Source organism: Sinohyriopsis cumingii, chromosome 15 (genome assembly GCF_028554795.1).
Source record: "Sinohyriopsis cumingii isolate HCF-2022 chromosome 15, ASM2855479v2, whole genome shotgun sequence".
In the NCBI taxonomy this organism is placed as follows: Eukaryota; Metazoa; Mollusca; class Bivalvia; order Unionida; family Unionidae; genus Sinohyriopsis; species Sinohyriopsis cumingii.
Genome location: NC_142975.1, coordinates 86,887,903 through 86,915,779, shown reverse-complemented (window position 1 = coordinate 86,915,779; position 27,877 = coordinate 86,887,903). Strand labels below are relative to the sequence as shown.

Genomic DNA, 27,877 nt, shown 5'->3' with positions numbered 1-27,877 from the left:
ACTGATGCAACGGAAATATGCTGATCCTTTCTGTACTCCCATAACCACAGTTGCAAATTTCTTCTCTTTCTTTCAAGGAATGAGAATGTTCTTTATGTACCATTAGGACGGACTGTAGGGCAGCACTCTCTAATACTCTAATACATTCTCTCTTGGTTACAGCATTGCCTCAGCTTTTATATTTCATCAGGTATTTTAGCTTCAGTATCTCATTCACTGGTGCCTAGATGGAACCTTTCATGTGCAGTTTGGGGCATTATAGAAACCCCATTATGGGAGAAGCTTCCTTGGAGAACTTTACCTTTAAGACAGTCTCCCTGCTCTCCTTTGCATCCTTTGCATTGGTAAGGTGGAGTAAAATCCATGCCCTGTCAGTGGAAAAAGGGTTATGTATGGTTCATTTGCAGCTATAATTTGGTTTCTCATCTTTGCCAACCTGAGTTTGAAGCTGAAATTCAGCTACCTCCAGTGTCAGCATTACAGTTGTATTTGGCTTTCTGGAAAAGGGGAAGTAACTGTTGGAATCATTTCTTTCTTCCTTGCAAGCATTCCTCTGGTGCTTTGGCAGCAGGAATTTCCAGATGAATAATTTCACTATCAAGAGAATTCATCAGTCCCTCATCAAGAGGCAGTCTAACTCTGTCATATTTTTACCTTTGATCTTTGTACTTATTCTTTGGATTCAGTCATAGCAGAACAACATGTGGTCAAGCCAGCTTCCAGCTTAACTTAGGGAAGACTCCTGTAGTAAGAGTAAGTGCCACTTTCCTCTACTAGTTTATTTTGAAGGCGTCAGTCTCACTTCTAACTGGTAAATTCAGCAATGTAATAGTAGGAATCAATGTATTACTGCTAAAAAAATATTTTTGTGGGATAAACTAATTTTTAGAAAAGATTCCCTTCTTCCACCCCTCTCTGATATCCAGCAGTTGAAGTCAAAAGAGAATGATATTCTTTAAGTTGGATATGGTTAAGTTATCAGACTGGGATCACGTTCTTTTCATTTCTGGCTTGTCTGTCACTAAGTAGAGGAAGGAATCTTTGGCTTGAGCTGCAAAAGTGTAACAGTGCAAATATAATAGGTAAGTATTACATTAAAATTTGTTTTAAATCCCCCAAAACACCTTTTTTTTCCAATTAAAGTTTGAAATGTAAAATAGAGATAATAATGGGTATGGTTAGTGGTGGAAGTTTTACCTTATCCTTATTATTCTTTTGATTTTCAGTTATGGAAAAAGTCATCTAATATTTTGTTGCCTTACATGTTCTGGTTTCATGGCAAAGAGCACAGTAATGGATGGAGACATGTATACAATTTGAAATGTCCACACAAATTGCATTCACCACCTAGTTTAAGCGGATTATTGCTTGGTGTTATCAAACACAATCAAATATTTCAAAATCTAGCTTTTGAAAATGAGTAAGAAGAAAAAGCCTTTTAACTGAAGTTTGGCAAAATGTGTTTTAAAAGTTTCAGAATCATGGATTCCAAAAACATTATTAGCTAAATATTTACAGGTAAAGTTTTGATGTTGCCCATTTTGTTTTCCAGACTGTCCATTGAGCTTACCACAAGTTTCTCTTGGTACTTCAATGGCTTGTCATGTTGACATTTCCTGCCTGGCTGTTGACTGTTGTGTGGACATGGGATGGATTGAATCAAGGATGCAGCAAACCTTCCTAGTCACACTAGGACTGGATCCTTGCAATCATCAGCTGACTGTAGGAATTGAGAAAATGAAATTTGAGATTAGTCTCCTCAATTTCAAGTTTGGTAAGCTTGAGTCCTGCAGTATAAATTGCATAATTTTATTTTGATGTCATCTTAGCACATTTCAAATGATGCAAGCTCGAAGTTTGTGATACTAATAACTGAAACTCAGTTTGAAAGAAATCTTACCTTTAACAAAATGAAATAGGTTTTAATGTGTGATGCTATTAATTAGTACATATAACTTACAGTTACATCTATGTATACTTACCTCAAATTTACCTAAAGTCATGATCTGCATGAATTCTTCTTATTAGTGCCCCACTTGACAGTTTTTAGTCACCTATAGTACACCTCTCCCTCAATAACTCGCACACAACAGGGTCCAAAAACATAGACCATACTATAAACAAGGACATGAGTTATCAAGGGACCTCCGTAACAATATGAAATGATACCATCCTCGCTGAACACTTGAGTAAACCAGGGTGGGGGTGGGGTGAGCATATTGATCTGTTTAATGGCTGAATACTCATTTTAAAATCATATTGGGAATAAATGTCAATCAATCACCTTTTTGTTTTTGTGTAAAAATGACTTTTATTTTCAAGATGTCCAACCACTGAGAGATTGTTTACATTATTACAGCTGGTTTCAACAATCTTCACATGTACACAAAAACACTGTGTATTACATCACTGCTTTATGATGTTGAGTAGTCTGGTGCCCTGACCTTTATGCTCCCTGCTTTGCTCTCTACTCTTGTGGGATATAACTGAAGGAGCATATGAAGCAGGGAACCAGACTAGCTATTGATTCAAATTCGCAACCAAGCAAGATTCATTTTATTTAAACATAAAAACAAAAAAAAAAAAAAAACCAGAACATTTAGTTCATGAAACATCCATCATCATCGAAAGTCAAATATTTTTTATTGTTCTTTAATAAAATATTTATGCCACGATTTCATTATAAGTAATACTAAAACTTCTCATTCATGAGGAAATCTCTGAGTGCCAATTCAGGAATTATAAATTAACTTTACAAACTCTGAAACTTGCTTTTCATTAATAAACATATCTGTGAAACAGAATTTTATGTTATCAAGTCTTCATTTAGCTTGGTTGTCTTGCTATTGTTGATCACATTTTGTGAATGAGTATGCTAAATTAAGGTTGTTTAATTGTGCTCTCCCCCCCCAAAAAAATTAACAGTGTTTGATTGATTGCTTGAAATAAGTTGACCTGACACTAGACCAGGGCCACTAGCTCATATGCAAGTTGGATTTGCATGCCTTTCAACTTTTCAATTAGTCCATCCCCATTATTTGATAAAAAAGAAGTAATTAATGTAGTAATACAAGGAGGTTGGCTTTTAATTCAGTGCAGTAATACAACAAATACTTATACAAATTAGGTATCAAAACACCATTGGCACTTAATTAGGTTCTAGCAGAAATGCTCACGAACATAACTGTTGCGGTAGATTGACATATTTCACGTTTGAATACAACAGGGCACATTGTATTTATGATTATTACACTTAAACCAACTAAAAGATATAAATAAAACATGCATTTCACTTGATATAAAAACTTATTTAATTGGTATTTATTTATTACAGTGCTACCTCAAGTAGGATTTAGTGACAATTTCATTCATCAAAATTTTATTGCATACTGTTATTTATGGTGTACCAGGAATGTTTTTGGAAATAAATTTTAACAAATTACATGATTTTTTTAATTAAAAGTTGATAATTTCATAATGTTGATTCAGATTTCCAGGACATATCAACTGTTTTCTACAACAGAATGAGTGATTTATCAAGGTTCAGTTACCAATTTTAATCTCATTTTTTTTCATGTTATATAAATGTCAGATTTTTGGTACTAGTAAAAAAAAAATGGGATCCACAACTGTCTCTGCATTTTAAGCAAGTTCCTGAGTTATCAAGGCAAGAGTTATCAAGGGAGTGATGTAATCACATTCTCATTTGGTCTGTTCTTCCATTAGTCAATAACTTGTCTTCCACAAGATAACTTTGCTGGGATTGTTGGTTTTTAATCAAATGTGATATGCATCTTTATATAGCAAAGATCTCAAGCAAATGAGATTTTAAGCCTTCTTTATCCTCCTTTAGATGAGTTATGGCCCTTGATTGTCTGTCCTCCTAACTATGGTTTCTACAAGACATCTTTACCAAGGATTGTTGAATTTGAACCCAGTAGTATAGGCAGCTCTGTATTGATAAGGTCCTGAATAATATTGGTTTTCTGCCATCCATGACCTCATTCATAGGAGTTGTTCCCAGCTTCCTGACTTGTGGTTACTCCAGCATAACTTTACTTTGAAAGCTTGATTAAGTTTGATTTTTAGCCATCAATGATCATGCACACCAAGCCTTCTGGATTGTCCAATATTCTTTTGATTTTGTCCCCCAATCCTTTGATGTACCAGTTTGCTGACAAAAACTCACAGAAATCACAGAACTTCTGACCAGAGGTATTTCAAGCTAAAACTGCAGACTTTGTAGCAATTTGACTGAAATATTGTTAGAGGTATGATAAAAATCCAGAACATAAACAAACACACACTCAAGCTAAAACAACATCTGCCAAGCATATATTATTGCCAGCTAAAACAACATTCAGTATGCTGTTTACAACTATCTTAATCCATCAGTCAAGTTCTTATCAGCCTAACAACCAATCAAGTCTTGATATATGACATTTTCTGATGCATTTTTTGTACATACATAAGTGTTTTTACTCTTCAGTAGAGGCCCCGAGTGGCCAAGTGGTCTAAAGCGCTCTCTGTTATGGATCACTGCCATCTCACCTCTGTCTGTGTGGGTTCGAGTCTCGGGCTTGGCCAGTGTGGTTTCGTGAGAAAGCTTATCAGTAGCTTCTCTTGGTTTGGTGATTCTTTCTGGGTATTTCCCGGGTTCTTCCTCCACCATTTATGCTGGCTGCCATGTAAAGCCTATCTCGTGTTGCAAAATGGCATTAAATCCTACAACAACAGCAACAACAACAACAACAGTTCTTCAGTATTTCAGTACGGAGTAATGTTTTATGTATAACAGTTTGTAGGCAACTTAACAAGTAGGAAACAGTTCTTGAACTCTTTGGAAATATAAGAAGTTTGGTACCATGTTAAAACATACACTAATGGATTTGAAGGAAAATATGAAATTGTAAAAGAAGAAATTTATTTGCAAGTTCAACAGTGCTTGGATAGACAAATTAAAATGTGTGAAGATCGTGAAAATCACTTACAAAAAATTAATAAAGTTGAATAACTGTTATTCATTGTAAAATTTTTGGTACAAAGCGCACTTTCACCCTTGAATTTATGATAAAAATGTGTTATTATGCTAATCTCCCTGATTGGGACCCAATCTCCCAGATTATGAACACTGATCTCCCTATTTAGGTCCCAGCAAACTTGGCATGTATGTATATTATTAAGAGGAGAAATGGCCTCTTGATTGACTATCCATCCATGTGACTTTAGTTTCTAGAGCATAACTTTTGCTGGGGATGTTTGCATGTCAACCAAACTTGGAATGTGACTTTCTATTGATGAGACCTTAAATGACTAATTTCTATCCATTTATAACATCATTAGAAGAGTTATGGCTCCAGATTTCCTGTCCTTATAACAGGTTTCTGCAACACAAATTGTCTATATCAATTTTGGACTTAAACAGAATTTGGTATGCTGCTTTATATTAATGAGACACTGAATGAGTTTGATTATAAACCTTCTGTGACATCATTTGCAAGACTTACTCCACCTGATTGCCTTTTCTGGCTTTGTTTTCCATAGGAGAATTTTAATACGAATTTTAAGTTTTCAGCAAAAATTGATATGCATTGTTATTTTTATCAGACTTTAAATGAGTATAATTTCTATTGTTCCATAACATTACTTACTGGAAGTATGGCCCATGATTGTGTGTCATTCTGACTTGAGATGTTTCTGTAACCTTACTATATCAGTGCAAGTTGGATTTCACAAAAAAGTTGAGATGCACCTTTGTATTGCTAAAAGTTTTAATGTGTCTAATTCCAGAATTCCACACTATCATTTATATGAGTTATGATTCCTGATTGCCTGTCCTTCGAGCGTTGGTTTCCATTACATAGCTGTAGAAGGAATGTTGGATTTCAGCTAAAATCATCATGCACCATTGTCTTGAGATACCTTGAATGAGTTGCATTCCCATATTCAACATCATTATTTATTTAAGGAATTATGGTCCCAGAATTCGGGGCTCTCCCAAAACCTTGTTTTCATCTATTTTTGGCTGTACTAAGCATATTGTAAAGACATGGGCCCTTTATCATGCTTACATTGAAAATATTTTAAGTTCACCTAAATTTATAATTGGTATGTATTGTCCTTTAAATTTTTCTTTTCATTTTTAGGAGTAATGAAGACTCTTGATTTGGAAGGACTAGTCAAGATGGAGTATGTATCATGCATATGTTTTATTTATAGGTTACTGCATTTGTATGGGAAAATATGAATGAGTTTTTCAGATGGAAATACTGCATGACCTTGGGAGTGCAGTATATTCATCTGACAAAACGAGTTCATATTTTCCCATACAAATGCAGTAGCCATTTTATTATATGCTCTTTTACTTATTCTACCTAATGCAAATTCATTATTACACAGCAACAATATTATAATGCGCACATAACTCTGCCCAGATAAATTTGAATTAGTCACACGCTAGACGTATCTTTCGAAAGAAAATGACATTTTGGTCTACTTAAAATTGAAATTTGGAGTCATATTGTGAATGAAGGTGCATTGCAACAACTTTTCCTTTTGATTTGGAATGAATAGATTTTTCAATTTTTGTTGTTTCTACGAAATTTTGTGATTATGCACTGGTTTTATCTATACCAATTCTACATGAAGTACATTGGATTTCATCAGCGACGGACCAGCATGTTGACATCTGCAAGTGTGTTTCTGTTCTGTCATTAGATGTTAAAACCATAATGTGGGAAATATATGAAGTCTTTCAATTGCAATTATCAAAAAGACACTTTGGAATATAATGTTTATTTCATTTTTAATGTAGTGAGGAGGATTTAATTGCACTTGGAATATAGTCAAAATTACAATACAATTTTGAAATATGTAATCAAGCTTGAGAACCCATGACAAGGTTCATGAACTAAGAAAATACATGTTGATGAAATTTCCAGATGTATAATAGTAAGTATATTTTTGGCCATTTTTATTGCTATCTAAAGAAGACAGTTTTTGCCTTGTCACTTGCATGTTTATTGTAGGAACCCAGTAATTTTATGAAATCTGGCATCTATCACCTGCCTAAATCTGAAACATTGTATCAGAAGTAAACATGGAATGTGGCAAAGCAGCTGCTTTGTGGCAGTCCACGAAACATATGCTTTAGTTTATTCAGAAACAAATTTAATAAACCAAAACATGAACTGCCTAATACTTGAGTGTACATGATTTGCTTACGAATCAAAAGTGCTTGAACCTGCATCCATTGTTTGTTTACAATAGAAAGTAGTTTCTTTATGAGTGCAATATGAAGTTGCACACAAGTTCAGTATTGTAAAATATTGAATGATTTTGACAATGCCAAGTTAACCAACAATAAAATAAGCATGTAATAATGTAGAGGATTTTGTATGTATTCCATAATTTCCAGTTACTTTAACATGTATCTGATTTTTTCATTTTTTTTTTCTTTCCATTGATTAGACTTATCACATCTTTGAAAAGCAAATCATTTATAGGTCAGTGTGACCTACTATTCATTTATTGTGTGTGTGTGTGTGTGTGTGTGCCTTTGTGACCTACTATTCATTCATTATGTGTGCATGCATATATCTGTGAAGGGAGAAAGATTTTTGATGCTGTATATGTATGATTTCATGTATGGTACAAGTTCATATAACCAGAATAAATTTATTGTCATTGGTATGCAACTTTGTTATTGGGTGAAAAGTGGATTTTTTTGTGTTTAAATTCTTGGAAAGACACAATATTCTAATTTTTCCACAGCTCATTGTTTATTAAGCATCCAAGTTTTGTGAGAAGGTTATAATCCAGACAAGAAATTTGGTACTCCATGAAAAATTGTGAATTGGTGATAACTGGTCAATTTGCTGAAATTGGTTTACATTTCTACTCAACCATGATGAGAAGGTCACCTTTTTGGACTGTGAGTAAATATTTCAGATTCAATATCCTTGACCTGGCAGCTACAAGACAGTATATAGTGAGCCTGAAGGTCAGTGTGTGTTTGGATTACCAGGCCAACTGCACCATGACAACACCAATCTTCCAGAATGCCCTGCTGAATAAGCTTCCTTGCACTGTCAACAGCACATTCATCAATAGCAGTATGTAGCATTATATCTCTACATTCATGTATCTTTTATTATAATGCCCTTGGAACATTATGGAGAGGGGTATAATAATAATAATAATAATAATAGATATCTTTAGGTAATGAGAGTACCTCAGTTAGAGCATGAATGTTTCTTGTCTCCCTTGAGGTCCTCAACTGTCTGCCAATCTACATGCATGTATCAGGCTAAAAAAAAATCAAAAAGAAAAGTCACAATGTTTAAGAAAGTAACAAATAAATCCTGTGTCTTTACATTACTCTGAACATAAGAATCATATTTAAACAAAGAAATATATTAGCATCCACAAAAATAAAACAGCTAGAAAAGAAATTGGAATTTTAGAGAATATCATGTGGAAATCAGAAACAATCAAGAGTAGTGCAGAATTCTTGTGTGTCCAGCCAATCATTTTTCTTCTCAGCACATTTACTTCCTCTTTTGAAGTTTATGACTATTATGTACATTTTTTAATTTCAGGCATTTCACTGACAACCTGGCTGACAGAGAATAGAGTAACCCGAGGGCAGCTGACCGATCTTGATGTGACCTATTTGATGCAATATCTGGGAGTTGCACCCTATGTATTAGATAGCCCCTGTAATGCTACCAGCTTGGGGTGGAATAAAGGTGGCCTTATCAGTTTAAGCTTTACTTCTCATATTATCACTACCTCTTTTAAATGGATGGCTATCAGTTAGCATAAGGTTTTCATGAAAAGTCTTCTAGCTTGTCTCATTATATGAAAATGATAACAGTCGGATGTACAATATGGCCACTATGGTGACCATCTTGAAAATCTTTTTATTAGCTACTTCTTCTGGATTTACTTACCCTATTAGTTTTTTACTGAAAGACTTCTTATGGTATCGGGTTGGTCATAAATGATATTGGTGTCAAATGTCATGGGTACTTCTCATTAACAGATTTTCATATTGACATGGCGTTTTCAATAAAATCTTTATTATGATGTCTAGTTGGTCCTATTGACAATGGTACTGATCAGACCGCCAACCTTGAAACTCCTATTTTTCCTGAATTGATATCATATCAACTTGGATTTTTCACTGAAAGACTTATTGTGTTATGCAATGAGTTCTAAAAAAAATTGTGTCATTCAGACATTTGGTATGGATGCTTTGGTATCCATCTAGAAAATCTTGTTCTAGATGCTTCTTTTGAACAGATGTTGAAAATAAAATGACTTCTTGTGATGACTAGTTGTCCTAAATGGAAATGGTGCTGATCTGTTATCCAGTGTGGCCATCACAGCAGCCATATTGAAAATAGTTACCTCTGCTCTTCATGAATAGAAAGTCACATTAACTTTTTATTTTCACAGCAGCCCTCTTGAAATGCTTGCAGTTGTTACCACTCCTGAATGGATGGTCATATCAATGGTGCTTTCACCAGAAGACTTTTTTTATGTTTTGTTGGTCATAAATGAAAATGGTACCAATCTAATGCACACCTTGAAAATCAAAACCACAAATAAAGTATTTGACTAACCCTTAAATAATCACACTTAACAGGTACATTAATGAATGAAATCTGACCTTACTTGCCGAGGTTGTTCAGATTTATTTCAATTGATAAGAAAATGGAAGTATATTTTACAACATAACTAAATGTGTGAAGCAAAACATCCACCATGTTTTAATCTCCTGTTATACTGTCCAGGAAAAGTTGCATATATATATATATATATATATATATATAGAGAGAGAGAGAGAGAGAGAGAATTATAAATATAAAACCAGACAGAATGGAAAGCAGTTTCCATTCTGTCTGGTGTATATTTACCATGGTACCTTTCATAGGAATCCAGAATGACTGTAGATAAATGAGATGAGAAATAATTAGGTCACAAGTGCATGTTATACTGACTCAGCAGCATCATTTTTTGGTGATGTTTGCTTAGTTGTGATGGAATTTGGACTAATGTGTGCAGGCAATGTGATGGGTGCTGTTTACCCACGGACCTGGATTTGAATCTCTGCAGAGTACAAATTCAAAATTCTCTTACCTATATGATAGTATTACTGGTATTGTGTGTGTGTGTGTGTATATGTGTGTGTATATATATATATATATATATATATATATATACACGCACACACCTCAGATTCACCTCGGAGTTGTCATTGAATTTCAGAAAGTGAAAATATTTATGACAGGATGAACTTTGATTTGTAACTGTCCAGACAGTGTATGTTGTAGCAGGTGGGAAAGCACAAGGTCAGTTCTGAATATTACTAATGAACCAACTGATCCTGGTCCAAGTTTGTGAGGTCTGGTAATGAAACATTTAGACTAATTACAAAATTTAATTACATTCCATTACTGATTTATAGCAATAAGACATAAAAATAAGGATTCTGTTCGTTTTAATTTTGTTTGTTTTAATAAACTATTTGGGCTGTTCCATTTAAACATACATGGTACCCAGAAAAATATATGCCAGGGTACTTTGGTTTCATAGAGTTCTTATTAAAATGATAAAAAAATTATAAATTGCATCTATGGGTGAGTATGACACATCAAAAGTGCCTTCCCTGGGTCCTAGGTATGTTTTACTGGAACAGCCATTACTCTAATTAAACTTAATTCTAAATGTGTCAATGAAAACATACATGCATATATAAAATTATTTCTTTTAAAATGTCTGAAAATTACAGGGCATGAAAAAATTATTTTGGCAAACAATATTTGTGTTAAAAAATGTACCATGTCCAAAAACAAAAAGAAAATGTAATAATTAGTGTCAATCCTTATATGTTTGGTTCAGATATCTGCAAATATTTCTGAATGTAGCACATCCACAGTATATTTGCTAAAATTATGTTTGGTTTAATGATTTACTTAGAATGATGTGTTGTTCTCTTTAATGGGAGTAATATTTTTTTCAAATTAATTTTTTTGTCATTTAATTTAGAAGAATCATACACACCTGTTGTAAACAAGTTTCTGGAGATGTGTGACATAAAAAATATTGAGAATTGTTTGCCTGATTCACATTTCCCCAAGAAATATATGAAATACAAAATTAATAGCATCATCAAGTACAGTACAGAAAGGTACAATCACGGATCATTTCTCAAGACAAACCTTAGCTTGTACACTTTGAAACCTTTCTTGACAGAGCATCAGTGCCTAATAAAGCATGTCCAAGTCTTTTATTCTAAAAGTTAACAAATATATAAATTTAAGATATGAGATCAAATCTTACTTGATCCTTTCTTTTAAATCCAGGAAATGTTGCCTTCCTTGCATGAGTTCTGCAGGTGCTGGCTGTGAGTCGTAAATGAGATGGACTCTAGCAATTGCTGGAGATGTCGGATGTATGAATGGAAGTCTGCGATAAAGCAACATTATTACCACTTTTTCTCATTTCTCATTACTCTTGCACCCCAACAAATGACCCCTAATCACCCAGCAATGCTTGTGTACTACTACTACTATTTGATGGATCCAAATTACAAATCCATTGCGGACATCTACCATCCACACCCAGTTATATTCCCAAAGTTCAAAGTCTTTATCTTAAGTGGTATATAAGGAGTTGCATGACATTACTCTGGCATGTACACAGATTCTGACAGTGAAGAGTCATTGTCTTAAATAGTATAGAAGGAGTTGCATGACGTTACTCTGGCATGTACACAGATTCTGACAGTCAAGAGTCCTTATCTTAAATGGTATAGAAGGAGTTGCATGACATTACTCTGGCATGTACACAGATTCTGACAGTCAAGCAGATATAGCACCATGACCAATGACCTTTTTGAAAAGCATGGAGTTGGTAATACATTTTCACTCATGTTAAGTATTTTCAGTTTAAGACTGTAGAATTAATGATCTTTTAAACAGTCATATTATTTATGTTTGCTTGTCAATTGAAACATAATGTGTATGTACATTGTGAATTTCAGAATGTTCTCTTCCAATTGAGCTGCCTGACATAAGTTCATCTCCTTTGAGTTGTACAATACCAAGTTACTGCACTGCAGCCAAATGCTGTTTTAATGTGGAAGATATCTCCAGCTCCCTCTATGCTGCAGTTGACATAAATTTCTGTAAAGCAGAACTAACCATCTCCCTGGAAAAGCTGACATATACTGTGCCCCTAATGGACTTTGACTTCAACAAGATACACCAGTATTACTTGCAAGGAATTCTTAGGATTCAGTAAGTTAGCTCTCATTGCATTCAGATATTGTACATATTTTTATAAAGTTACTTTTGCTGTTGATAATAACTGTATAGAGATTTTAAAGCTGTGAAACCTACAATATTCAATTCAAGTTCTTAATGGTATAAAAATTCTCTATTTTTTATATAGTAAAACAAAACTGAAGGTTTTGATTTATATAAATTTTCTTTTTAAAAATACGTCTGAATAAGGTTAATAATTAAGCACTCCCTTATTTTAAGTTCCTTGATTATAATATAGTTCCTTTTATAAGGCAATCTTCAGTCTGTTCAAATTTTAGGAATGTTAACTTGTACTTTTATTATATTATTGACATTTAGTCACTGGGTCATGAATCTCATTTCTGTATTTGGTAGTAATTATTGATATATCGGTTACTTCATTATAACATGGTCTCACTTTTTTTAGAAAATAGCTTGACCTTGACTGTTAGTTTATAAACACCAGATGTTGATCTAAATTCTGACCTTGTTTTAGAATTTGTAGCAACCTTCGTAAACAAGTTCTGTTTTATTTTAAAATGATTGGTTGTTTCCAAGGTCATGATGGGACTTTGTCTTTAAGATGTAAACAGTTGTTTTAATTTTTATTTTTTAGAGTAAAAATGATTGGTTTTCATCAGGGTCACACTGGATAAACGTGATCTGTAACAAGTACTTGCTTCTATAACTTTCCAGAACATGATCACATGACCCATTGTTTACGTTTTGAAAGACCATATAACCCATGTTTTGGAGAATTAGTCTCAGTAGAAGCTTTTCTGTTAAACTGTTGTATGTTATGCTGTTTGGAGTTATTTCAGATTACTTGGTTTGGAGTTATTTCAAATTACTTGGATTCAGAAGGATTAATTCCATTATTTTTCTGGAAAATACATGTGTTCATGTAATATTGTGGAACAAGAACAGTTCTTTATATAAAAATGTATTCAGCTATCAGAAACCGGAGTGATAATTCTTGTTTCTACAAGGAACTGTAGACTTCAACACTATGGATTGCTGCATATGTCATCATCCTCCATCTTGAATTCTTCGTCTGGATTCAAACTTGAAATCATTTGAACATTTTGTTATTAGGACAACTAAAATTTTATTGGATTATCTTTGGATTATTTTTTGACTTGATTGTATAAAACTGCAAGTTGATATTTTTTCATTTTTACAGAATTTTTCCAGGGAAATAAATTATTGTATCTTTTTCAAAGCATGTTGTTTTCACTCTTTCTTGTGTTACTGTTTATTCTAGCCTAAACAAATGACATGAGAGAATAATTAATTTTCCTAATCAGTTCCTGAATTGAAGCTAGTAAGATGCATGTAGAATTTGACATTTAGATTTGTAATAACCAGTGATAAAATGGTCTGAGCAGATTCTTATATGATCGTAGTTTGTTGGTTTGAGATCATCCCTTGCGAAGTTAGCAAGCCATTTATTTAGTCTTTGTTCCAAAAGTTAGTTTTATCCCCTTGATGCTCTGTCAACTTAGACAATTTATAAAATGACCTTTTATCTCTGTCATGTCTGTTTGTACAATTAAATACTGCACAAAAGGAAGGCACTGTGTTTAGGCTTACTGGCTTAATGTACACGCTGTCACTGTAGCAGTTGTCTACCAAGATGGCTACTGATATTCTTGTTGACTTCACGCAAGAACTCTCTATATCAACTGTTTAAGCACTTGATGACCTTGTGTGTGCTGATGTTTTAAAACCAAACAACTAATCCATAGTTTTCATTTCTTACAAATAGAAATGTGTTAAAATCAGGGTTTGTTTTATAGTAATTAGCAACTAAATTACATCATACTGTTATGACTCCATGGTCACAAACTTCAGTAACAGAAAAAGTCAAAAACCAATAAGCTTATAAAACAAAAAGAATTTAATTTCAAAGTTATAAATGAAAAAATATGAGAGGAACTTGCAGTATTTTGAATTAAGTCCAAACTAATCCCTTTGAGAGTCTGTGAAAGTCCTGATATAATGAAAAATTCCTTTTAAACTTCAGTACCAGAAATGTAGGGGTCTTCCAAAAACCATGCGATGTCAAGATGGCATGGTCCATAATTCTCTGGAATAATTTATAACTGTTCCAGAATAATATTATAGACCAAATTATGAGCACTTTTTATTTCCAAATGTTTCTCCTGTCAAAAAATATCCAGCTACTACATAAAATACATTTGCAGTCTTCCAACAGGAACACAATAAGTGTGAATGACTCCAAAAATTGGAATGTGAATTTGATTACTTATATACACCATATATTACAACTGTACTTCTGCAGAATTATTTTGGAAACATCAATATTCCATCAGTCAATGAGAAACTATGCAATAGATCCCATTTTAAGTCTTATTATTAAGATTATTACTAATTGTCAACACGTACATAAACATCTATTTATAAGTCCTGTGCAATATTATACTCAAGTCACATAGGCCAGACTGGACTAAATATAGTCTGTACACATTATAGCCATGAATATAGTTAAAATTAAATAAAATCATGTACCAGGAGTTACAAAAAGTAAATATATACATAACAATACATTGAAGCCAAAAAGGGGATCCACTTTTTAAGGGAGGGAACCATGTGTCAAAGTAAGCTGTAATAACACTGTATAATAACACTGTACCTTGAAAGTGCACTAAAATACAGTTATATTGTATGTGTGCATATATGTATTTGAGTTTAATGGTACATTAGCACTATACTAGCATATATGATGCCAATTAAAAATTAAATTCTAAAGATACAAATATATATTTTAAAAAATTAAAAATTTTAAGAAGATAAACCTTTCCAAATAAATGTATATATGAAGTACAAGGTAAAAGATAAAATATAAATATGTTAAAATTATGTAAAATGTGTAAAAAAGCAAAAGGTTAAAAAATATTAATTGCTTTAAAATATAGTTTTTATTGTTGTGAAGTTACATTATAATAGGTTGATATGTGCCAAGGACTAAAAGTTAACTAAATTCCATATCAGTGATATAATGTGACTAATTTGATGGGAACCATGACCATGCCTGCATTATCAGAAGGTAATGTTATACTGGCAAGCTTTAAAATGTTGACCTCTGTAGCTGGGATAATCTCTTTGCTGTGTAACTTTCAATATGGAAGAATGCTAGTTTATTAGAGAGTAAAAAATGTTTGATTAAGCAAAGCATGAACATTTGTTTTGCAGATTCATCTTGCAGGATTATAGTTCCAATGGCTACTACAGGATGACCTTGAATATGTCTGTGTGCCTTGAGGCTTCAGCTCCAACTTGTGCCTTTGATGTACCTGTTTTCAAGGACACGTTACTTCCCATAGTGCCTTGTGTTTATGATGCACCTTTCATACAAGAAGGTAGGAGAAAATAACCCTGCTCAGAAGTGCGTGGATATAAAATGCCTTTCAGGAAATGTTCTGTGGAATTAGATTTACAAAATCATCAAGAAAATGAATCTTTCTACATGAAGTAAATTTACAGATTCCCACCTTTAACATTTTTCAGACGCAAGGGATATTGAAAACCACTATATTTTTTTATTGTCCTATCAAGCTCTCGGTGATTTGGTGACTGTGTGCTAATGCCATAAATGGTCTTCATCAGTATTTAGAAACGTAAATATGCTAGATTTATTTGTAATAGTAGTTCTCTGTTGACATATTTTTCATATTTTATCAAAATTTCCATGGCTATTTTTGTTTTTTTCCAGACTTCACCCTTGCTGGATTTAAGGCTGAGAATGAACTAAGCCTTCAAAGCCCTGTTATTAACATGCTTCAGGACAAACTGTTTGCCACCCTGGGGATATTACAATATATGCAGAGCAATCAGTGTTTGAGAAAAGTGGCTCCTTACCTAAGCAGTTCAGTTTGGGGTTGGGACACAGGTGTGTAATCATTTTAAATATAATTATTGTCTGTTAATTGCACAATTAGTACTAACAGCTTGTACCACTAAACATTTTGAGTCACACAATTTGTAATGTCAACAAAATCATGTTGTACGGTGACGTAACACTTAACATCATCATGTAATAATGTCAATGAATGTTAACATAATGTGACAGAAAGCATCTTGAACTTGTGTTAATTATACACAAGATTTATGTGACGCGGTTGAATACTACAATATGTCACATGCTGCAGTCATCTTGTGATGTGATTTAACTGAGCTCATTTCATATATTTCAGTAACTATAAGATCCACTATGTAATATACTTTTGATGAGTCAGACATTGAGATAAAGTGGTTATGGAAAGATGGGGGAAACTGGAGAACCTAGAGAAAATCATTGTCATTTATTAGAAACTATTTGAACTCAAATAAGTCAATTAAACATTTTACTACAGGAGTGCTTAGCCAGTGTGTAATTTCAACTGTGTTCAGATCCAAATGAATATATCTCGGATATCTTCTGAGGATGAACTTTAACAGATCACTGACACTGCCTACACCTCATTCAAACTTTAACAGGTTGCACATAATAATGCAAAGATGCCAGATATTCATATTTTGGCAGAACCATTCCAGTTTTTAACCTCAGAATATGCCTTTAGGATCACATTTATCACATCCTGAATGTCTAATTAGACACAAAAAAATTGCAGGTGAAGAAAAGCCTAACATTGGCATCCAGGTCACTAAAACCCTTGTGATGTCTGATTGTTAATTCTTTTCTAAAAGCCTTCCTAAGCACTTGTTTCACAAAAACAAGTAAATAGTACAATCCAAAATCACATCAGCTTAGCACCCTCATTCACCCCAAAAAGATGAAGCAAGTTGTCAGAATGAACTATCAGTGAGGATTATACTTCTACAAAGCAATATGTTGGAGAAATTCCAAGACACACAAGACATCAACACTGGAGGAAGCGGTCATGTTATGCAAGCCAGGTGAGCAATATCATGCCCACTTGGACCACTTATTATGTTAAGATTCCAATTTTTTTAAGCTACTTCGCATTGGTAAGGGTTGGCATATTTAGAAGACTGGCACACAAACCACATTGTTAAGGGTTGGCATATTTGGAAGAATGGCACAATTACCATATTGGTATGGGTTGGCATTTCTGAAGAGCGGCCCACTGACTGCTGCCATTGCTGGCTAGGTGTAACTGCTACATAATTATACTTGGGTTAATCTAGCTCTGACATCTTTATAATTGCCAGTGTATAACTAGTACAGAATTCACATTGTTGAAACTTCCAACGTTTTCCTTCAAATATATTCCCTGATCACGCTACTGTTAGGAATATAAGCCTACTATCTTTAGAAGCCAGTTCTTCTAAAAAATGAAAATCATTCTTCCCTGTCTGTTTCATATAGACAAAGGGCAATAACTTTTGCTCATACATTGCCTCCCCTTGCCACCTCCAGGTGTTGCTAGTTCGTAAACTTTGCTGTCATGTTGAAACATGCACTGAATTACCTCCTGAACATTACAAGCCTTTTCTAAGGAAATTATACAGCATCCACTGCCAAATTTGGAGTTATTGTGTAGTTTGATCATTGACTCTGGTAGGATTTTCTGATGCGTTCAGGGAATGTTCCCCCAGTTGTAGGCAACCCAGTGGGCATAAGTCCTCCCACATGTCCGGGCATGGCCTTAGGGCCAGTAAGTCAGGACACATGGTGTTTTTAATGGATCCATAGGATCCAACACTGTATTTCTCATCCTGAGCCATCCAGTCATCCCAATTTGGGACTTGATTGAGAGAATGGTCTGACCAGCTACATTATATGGCGATCTTATTCATAAATCTGTCTTCGTAACTGGTGAATAAGAATAGGATTTTATATAGCTGGCATCCATGCTGTTTTTTTGCCCAGCAAGCCAGCCGTCCATGCAGGCATGACGCATTTGGCCAGTGGGCCCTGCCATACCAATGTTCATGGTGTATCTTTTAGGCAAAGCCCATGAACTGGTCAGAGATGATGGGATATCATCATCTTTGCAGCCTGTTATGGTCTACCTGGACATGCAAAGTGACCATACCAAGACCCTCAGTCCAGTGATCATGATGAGCCTCCAAAGCAACCATACTCTGATCCTACCATGGAAAGAACATAGTTTAGTGTTTGTTGGCCATTGAAGAGATTTATAGGCTGTTGCTGGCTTCACCCTCACCCTCTACTGTAGCCAACAAACTATAAGGCTAAGGCATTGGTAGATGATAACGATGAGGAAGAAACATACTTCCTAAATATACTAAGATAAAGGGGATTAATGGCCATCTATCTGGTCCCATTTGTGATCGAGGTAATGCCAAGACTTTCTTTTCAGAAAGCCAAGTACCAGCAAAATTTTCATATTGATACAAGACACATTCAGATGCCTTCTGTACAAAAATCCCAGCAATAGATAAAAATCTGCCATCAGTATACATGTCCCAGCCACTGTTCTATAAAGCGGACACAAATGTGTTTACTGCCACTTCCAAGCTAGTTAAGAATTTGATTGCCACTTCCTCTATACTTGACTTTGTATCATTTCCCATTTTCTGACACAGAGATGACAGCCCGAATTGCTTGGTAATCGACAAAGTGATGCTTCAGTCCATGACCAGTACATTGACTGCTTCTACCAGCTGGCACTTGATCATGTCTGCTCGACCTGAACAAAGCATTATCCACCCAGCATAATGGATATTCCTTCGGTTTGCTTACCATGACAAGGTATATCAGTTCAGAGTCCTACCTTTGACCTCAATGTCAGTCCTAAAGGCTGTTAACAAGATTATGGATTATGTCCTAATGCTGTTTGGGTCATCTTCATCTACAGCTATGGCAATGTACTTGGATGACAACCCCCCAAAAACATAAGTTTGATTCTACTCCAAAGCAGGAATGATCTCCTTTCACTTTTACATTGCCTAGACTTTATTGTGAAATGGGCCAAAGCCAATCTTCATTCATCCCAGTGTTTTGTACCCTGAATATGGAATTTCTCACCAATCTCAATCACTATGGCATCCCATCAATCACATAACCTGGATCATAGAACTGGTTGAATCCATCTCCAACAGTACATTAATTTCAGTGAGAGAATTCTTGTTACTCCTTGGTTTATTCAATGCATCAGTGGACTTGATTCCCCTTACAGATGATATTGCTAGATAAGTGGCACCCATTCTGTGGTCTCAATCAACAGGTTATGATCACGCCTGACATACAATCATTACTGTGTCAGTGGCACAACCAGAGTTTGCTGATGTCCGGGGTCCCTCTGCAAAAGCTCCAAGTGGAAATGACAGTATGTACTGATACCAGTACATACAGTTGAGGTGCCCATCTGTTACCAAACTTTGCTGCAGTCAGCAGCAAATGGGAGCCAGGAGATTGGCCACATGAACCTTCCAGAAATGAAGGCTGTCATCAATGTCTACCATTATGAAGAATCATCTCTCAAGGGAAATGGTCCTCATTGTGTTAGACGACTTTGTAGTGGTGATCTACCTCCTTTAACCGGTAGGCACCAAATCACCCAACCTGTGTATTTTGATTTGGTAGTTTTTGTGTTGGTGTGAAGAACTCAACATCAATGCACAAATCTGACATATTCCTGGCCAACGCTCTATCCAGGAAGGGTGAGGTCATTCACACAGAATGGTCTCTCCATCTATTAGTCTTCACATTTGTGCACTTTGGGTGCATCCGATGATAGACCTTCTGCAACAAGGTGGAACCACAGACGGCTCATCTTTGTCTTGCCAGTTCCAGACCTGGACACTTGGGCCTTGGACACACTGTCAATCAGTCAGGAAGGGTTCTGGGCCTTCACTTACCCTCCCAAGGTTTTGGTACCAAAATTAATCCAGAAGTTACCAAGTTAGAAATACTAAATGATTCTAGAAACTTGTTTTGTTTTGTTTCCTGATAGCCTTTGCCTCATCTTCAGGGTGAGTGAATTACATGCCCTTCACTTGACCTGAACTATCTTCAGATCAGATGGCTCAGTGGCCCTCTTGACTCAACCAGGCTTTGTATCCAAATTTAGTTAGCCATCAGTTGGCAATCAAAGAGTTGTCATATGCTCACTCCCCTCGATAAACAAGGCAAGAGCAGCAGCCATTCAAGACTGTTAGCACATTGAAGCACTACTTAAAACACAGAGGCAACTTGTGGTACATGCAAACAACTTTTTCTTCCAGTGAAAGTTAGAAAGCAGGATGTTACTCCTCATGCCCCTTCTACATGGCTGAGGTGGATTATGCACCCTGCATACACTAAAGTCTCACAAAATCAGAGTCACCTCAACGAGCCTTATGCAGTGTTTTGATCTGAAACATGGAAGCAGTTGGCTGGCATGCAGAGTCAACCTTCTCAAGCTTTTATCTCGGTGATTTAGCTTTGTATAGACAAACTTACCCAATCACATTACACCTCTCCTTTAATAACTCGTGCACAACTGGGTCCACAAACATAGACTGCACTATAAGTGAGGACACATTGCATTTATGACAATTACACTTAAAAGGAACTTGAAGATAGAACTAGAACACAAATTTCCATTGATAAATTTTTTTTATTTAATTTGTATTTATTTATTGAAGTACTGCCTCCACTAGGAGTGAGGGACATTTTCATTGATAAAAATTTCCTTACATATCGTTAATTGTGGTGTACTAGGAATGTCGTTTGGAAAGAAAATGTAAAAACTTCTAAGACCTATTTTTAAATTTGATATTTCATAATGTTGATTAAAATTTACAGGTCCTATCTACCATTTGCGACAATAAAATGAGTGATGTATCAAAGTTTCTGTTGCCAATTTAAATCACGCTTTTCTTCAAGTTCCACACATAGGGATCAATTTTTGGGGTATTTTCTGGTTTAAAAAAAGGGATCCATGCCTGATCCCGCATTATAAGTGGGTTTGCAAGTTATCAGGGCGCAAGTTATCAAGGCAGTGGTGTACTTACAAACCCTCCCATCCACCCTAACATGCAGGCATCCATGTTCACATATTGCTCAGCTTAAATACTAGCAACACCTGGTGGTGGCAAGGAGAGGTAATATGGGCAATAGTCATTGACTTTTGTCTATATGACATAGATGGGAAAGACAGTCACTGTTTTTTTTTTAGCAGGGCTGGATTTGGGATATAATAGGCTTATATCCCTAACATTAATGTGATCTGGTAAGTATTATTAGAGAAACATAATGTTCTTAAAAATTTTGCTTTCTTATCCAAGTTTTTAAAAATTTAATGTATGCTTAAAAAAATCATTATTCTTTCAATGAAATTATTTTCACAACAAAAAAATACAAATCAGTAGTGTTTTTACCTGGTTTTGTAATGTGGTCATTCATAGATGGGATGAAACATATTTCCATAAAAATCCTGGTTGCTACTTGCATTCTTTGGTAGTTGCATATGACAGTGCTTTTATATAATATAAAAGATCCATACATGAAGATTTTAGTTGTAAATAATATGTGATTGCAGTAGGTGCTCAAAACTGTCACAATTCATGAGTGAAGTATCTCAAACATTCCTCTGAGACCAAAAGGATGTGTTTTGGTCTAATATGGTATGTATGCAATAATTTTAAGGCAGCTAAGCACAACAGTGCTGAATGGTCCAAAGTAAAAAATAAACTACAATTCTCTCTTAACTACAGTTTTCCTTATCAGTATCAACCAACCATGGCCAGCCATTTTCAGTCTTCTTTGCATTCTTCCGCATAAATAGCATGTTTAGCCCTGCAATCTTCCCATAACCTATTTATAACTTCAATACAAAGATGTTTATAGTATGTGATTTTGCACACACACCTACTAACTTGCCTTGTATGTTTATGTCTAAAGCACAAGACAAACAGGTCTTGAAGGTACTCTATTTGATGGGCTGGCACTAAATTTCCATGGTCAAAGGCCCTATAGCATGATAATCCAGAATAAGATTCCTTTTATGACAATTTTCACTAATTACTAGCCATGAAATTATTCTAAAAACTGCTAATGATGTCATGACATCGTCACTGAGTCACAATTTTTATTTGAATGAAATAAAATGAGAGTAACATTTGCTGAGAAATACTCTGCAGTTGTTTTTTTTTACATTTGTTGATGTAATGGCTCTAATTGCATTTTTATGTAAATTCAATTATGTTCATATTTTCCCATATAAATGCAGTAACCTTTTTATTATATGATCATTTTCTTATTTCTACCTAAGGTTTAATTATATAAACAAAAATACACTACAAGAAACAAAGTAACTGAATCTATGCTGTATTCCAAACTAAATACTGAAGTGTGTTATTAATGCGCACATAACTCCACCCAGATAAATTTGAACTTAGTCACGCACTAGACATAACTTTCGAAAGAAAATGGGATTTTGGTCTACTTAAGATTGAAATTTGGAGTCATATTGTGAATGAATGCGCATTGCAACAACATTTCCATTTGAACGAGAATGAATAGATTTTGGTATTTATGTTGATTCTATGAAATTTTGTGATTATGGACTGGATTTATCTGTGCCAATTCTACATGAAGTACATTGGATTTCAACAGCATGTTGACATCTGCAAGTATGTGTCTGTTCTGTCATTGAATGTTTGAAATTGTAATGTGGGAAAAATATGAAGTCTTTCAATTGCAGTTATCAACAAAACGCCATGGAATATAATGTTTATTTCATTTTGAGTGCAGTAAGGAGGATTTAATTGCACTTGGAGTATAGTCGAAATTACAATACTATTTCAAAATGTGTAATCAAGCTTAAGAACCCATGACATGGCTCATGTAATTTAGATTTACAGAACTAAGAAAGTACATTATGAGGAACTTCAGGATGCAAAACCGTAAGTATATTTTTTGCCATTCTTATTACCAGCTAAAGAAGACAGTTTATGCCTTGTCACTTGCATGTTATTTGCAAGGACCTTGTCTGGTCTCTGTAGCTAGCTTAAATTCTAAACATTGTATCAAAAAAGTTAACATGGAATGTGGCTTAGCAGCTGGTATATGGCAGTCCATGAAACATCTGCTTTAGTTCATTCAGAAACAAATTTAACCAACCAAAGTGTAAAGCACCTATTATATGAGTACATGATTTGTTTACAAAGTAGTTCCTAATATACTGTTGGGCACACATGAGTGCAATATGAAGTGTGCGTGAGTGCAATATTGTAAAATACTGAACGATTCTGACAATGTAAAGTTAACGAGGAAAAAAATTGAGTATATAATAAGATCTGCTATTACAAAGCTTTGCTTCAGTGTAATGATTTTATACGCATTAATTAACGCTTTTCACCAGAACTCCTTGCTTTTTTTTATATGTGTCTCCCAAGGATTCTGGACTCGCATTGTCAAAGGCCTATAGAGAGCTCTAATAACTTGAGGACCTACAGTGGTTGATTTGACTAACTGTTACTACCCATGCTCACTTTCTTTAAGAAAGAAATTGGCAGCATATAGCAATGCGAACTGTGACCAACATTTTATTTGTGGATGCAGTGCTTGAAACAAACACAGACTGTTGCCACAGAAGCAGAGCTGTCAAGTGGGCTTCATTTCTGTGGCAACTCCAGTTACCCCATCCCAAATAACAATGCTTATCCATTCTGAAAATAAAGACAGTAATTTGTGAACATAAATTTCAGGACTTTGTGCCCTGAATGTGGACTTACCTGCCCTAGCGAACATCAGCAGCTGTTATCTGTATAGCACATGTACGGGTGTGTCATGTTGTGTGGAAGTGAAGGAGCTGGGAGGTCGAACTATTACCATGGAGTTACAGATTCTTCCGTGCCAGAAGAGATTCGAATTTGGCATTGAGCAACTCAAGTTCTCAAAGACTCTTATAGATTATAACTGGGGTAATTTTCCTATACTCTCCATTCTAGATTGTAAACTCTATCTGTCTGTCTCTCTATCCATCTAACTCTCTGATTCTGTTGATGTATCATTAATTTGTTCTTCACATCTTTCATCTCTCTAACCACTATGTTTATGTAGTTACACTGAGGTAGAATTGTATGTAAAGACATCCTATTATGTTTATGTAGTTACACTGAGGTAGAATTGTATGTAAAGACATCCTACTATGTTTATGTAGTTACACTGAAGTAGAATTGTATGTAAAGACATCCTACTATGTTTATGTAGTTACACTGAAGTAGAATTGTATGTAAAGACATCCTACTATGTTTATGTAGTTACACTGAAGTAGAATTGTATGGAAAGACATCCTACTATGTTTATGTAGTTACACTGAGGTAGAATTGTATGTAAAGACATACTGTTATGTTTATGTAGTTACACTGAGGTAGAATTGTATGTAAAGACATTCTACTATGTTTATGTAGTTACGCTGAGGTAGAATTGTATGTAAAGACATTCTACTATGTTTATGTAGTTACGCTGAGGTAGAATTGTATGGAAAGACATCCTACTATGTTTATGTAGTTACTCTGAGATAGAATTGTATGGAAAGACATCCTACTATGTTTATGTAGTTACACTGAGGTAGAATTGTATGTAAAGACATCCTACTATGTTTATGTAGTTACACTGAGGTAGAATTGTATGGAAAGACATCCTACTATGTTTATGTAGTTACACTGAGGTAGAATTGTATGGAAAGACATCCTACTATGTTTATGTAGTTACGCTGAGGTAGAATTGTATGGAAAGACATCCTACTATGTTTATGTAGTTACGCTGAGGTAGAATTGTATGTAAAGACATCCTACTATGTTTATGTAGTTATGCTGAGGTAGAATTGTATGGAAAGACATCCTACTATGTTTATGTAGTTACGCTGAGGTAGAATTGTATGGAAAGACATCCTACTATGTTTATGTAGTTACGCTGAGGTAGAATTGTATGTAAAGACATCCTACTATGTTTATGTAGTTACACTGAGGTAGAATTGTATGTAAAGACATCCTACTATGTTTATGTAGTTACAACATATGTAACTTTACAATACTGTTCCTTCTTTTATGATAAAGAAATCGTTTATAGCAAATTTATTATCATATGGATACAGCTTTCTCATCTGATATTTCCTGTGTTTTAAATTCTGACCATAGTGGTACCAGTAACTGTTGTTCCACAGATGTGCATTACTAAGTGGAAAATTGATAAATGATGTCAGTGGGGGGGGGGATAGATATATAGCAGTTTGTAAAGTTTCACATTTTGAAGGCAATTTTCCTTTAGTAGCACAGATTTATCAGCTGGTTGGGTAAATTCTCTTTGACCTTTCCTGAATTGAGATTTTCGTACATCTGGGGTGGGTTGTGAATGTTGCAAATATTTGGCAGCATTTTATCTGTCAGTTTTGTACAAAAATAATCAATGAATTTGTGGCCAGTTCAAGCTATGGTTTCATAAGCACATGGAGCACATCCCACACAAAAGACAAAAGGTTGTTAGTCCTGATTGCCTGAGAGCTATAACAAAGTTTTTCCCTTCCAAACCACCATCAGAAACTTGATACATTTCCGAAGTATCACAGATGTAAATATTTCATAAATTATTCCCGTCAGTTAGATCCATAAATTGAGACAACACATCACCATCATTTCTGCCTTTCCTTCAGAAAGGTTGAAACCTTGAGACAAAATGGTGTCATTGTCTGCATGGGCCATTTACAGAAAGTCTTGATGAGTTCAATGACTAACGATTATAATCATATGAGTAGTTTAGTTTCATTGGATTCGGGTAATCATTTGGATGATGCAACAATTTCCCACCAGAAAAAAAAAGATACAGGAGGCAGCAACAGGGAGATTTGTTTAATAAGTGAGGAAATTAAAGCTAAAAATTGGGAAGAATGCCACTGCCATACAATAAATCAGCCAGTATTCTCTTATGTGGGGAGCCCTGAGTGGCAGAGTGGTCTAAAGCATTCACCATTCTGGATTACTGCCATCTCACCTCTGTCTGCTTGGGTTCGAGTCTCAGGCTCGGCTAATGTGGGTATGTGAGAAAACCTGCCAATAGCTTATCGTGGGTCAGTGGTTCTTCCTGGGGTTTTCCAGGGTTCTTCCTCCAACAGTTATACTGGCAGCCATATATAGCCTATCTTGTGCTGAGAAATGGTGTTAAATCCTACAACAACAACAATGTTCTTATATGCTACCAATAATAATGTAGGATGGGCAGTCAAAGGCTGATAAAACTCCATTGATTTCTCGACTAATTCCCTTTTTGTCGGACCCACTATTTCAGATTAAATGATATGTTAGTTACATGGATGTACTTGTTTTTGAACGTAGTCGGTCAACACACAATTAAAAATGCATAGAATAAAACATGATCATCAACCAAGCTGTATTACCTTAGCAATATTGGATGATATTAAAGCAAGAGACTACTTGAAAGCTTCAGGTAGCAAACAGTATAAAATTTGGAGAAATAAAGCATTAAAAAAATATTTGAACTGCAAAAAAGATAATCAGAAAGTTATTAGTGAAAATAAAAACAACCCTAAAAGGATTTGGAGACTATTCAGTGAATTAGGAGCTGGAAATTCCTAGAACAAGATTGATAATCCATCTCTGAATATTGATGGTGTGTGTACAAGTGACTGCTTACAAATTTAATTTTTTTAAATGACTTTTTTGTGAGTGTGGCCTCAGAACCTTAAAAAACCTCAAGTTGCGTCAGATCACATATCTCAGATGTTTTTTTTTGCTGAAAGGTTTTAAGAAGATGATACATTTGAAATTCCTAAAGTAAGTTTAACTTTCATTTTAAAATATTTGTGAAACATTGATATTGCTAAATCAGTAGGACTTGGTATAATAGGTTCAAGGATTTTGAAGACAGCAGGACTTGATATATTAGGCTCAAAGATTTTGAAATTAGCAGGGCTTGATATGATAGGCTCAAAGCTTGTTAAAGCAGCATTACTTGATATGAATGAGACAAGACTTTTAAAGCAGCAGGACTTGATATGATTGAGACAATTCTTTTGAAAGCAGCAGGACTTGATATGAATGAGACAAGGCTTTTAAAGCAGCAGGACTTGATATGAATGAGACAAGGCTTTTAAAGCAGCAAGACTCAACATGAATGAGACAAGGCTTTTAAAGCAGCAGGACCTGATATGATTGAGACAAGGATTTTGAAATCAGCAGCACCTGCTATTGCAGAGGCAGTTGCATTTATGTGTAATCATGGTCTGAGGATTGGTAAATTTTCACAGTTATGGGTAAATTTCCACAATTATTGAAAACTGCAAAGATAACTCCACTCCACAAAGCAGAGGTAAAAGATGTCTTGAACAGTTTTCAGCTCATTTCTATTCTTCCAACTCTGAAAATTAATCGAAAAGCATGTGCATGAGTCATTTTTAACATACCTAATAACCACAAACTTCTCCATGATAACTGGTCTGATTTTAGGCATAATCATTCTTGTTGAAACACCACTATTATCAATGGTTGACATGTAGCTGCTGGCTTTAGAAGGGAAGGTTATTTGGGTTGTTATGGTTGGTGTTCCTGTTGATCATGAACCTCTCCTGGAAAAATAAAAAATCTGCTGAAGTAATGACACATTTCAC

The 27,877-nt window shown here is 34.9% G+C and overlaps 1 protein-coding gene across 1 annotated transcript in view; it reads left to right on the top strand.

Annotated features, from left to right (window-relative positions):
* LOC149782249 (uncharacterized) overlaps positions 1–27,877 on the top strand; it is a 665,894-nt gene that overhangs the window by 339,608 nt on the left and 298,409 nt on the right. The window contains exons 123-130 of the mRNA XM_089935099.1: positions 1,553–1,774; positions 6,147–6,189; positions 7,951–8,114; positions 8,601–8,750; positions 12,053–12,308; positions 15,531–15,697; positions 16,051–16,227; positions 23,961–24,176. Coding sequence (XP_089791225.1) covers positions 1,553–1,774; positions 6,147–6,189; positions 7,951–8,114; positions 8,601–8,750; positions 12,053–12,308; positions 15,531–15,697; positions 16,051–16,227; positions 23,961–24,176 — 1,395 coding nt within the window. The remainder of the gene's footprint in view (positions 1–1,552; positions 1,775–6,146; positions 6,190–7,950; positions 8,115–8,600; positions 8,751–12,052; positions 12,309–15,530; positions 15,698–16,050; positions 16,228–23,960; positions 24,177–27,877) is intronic.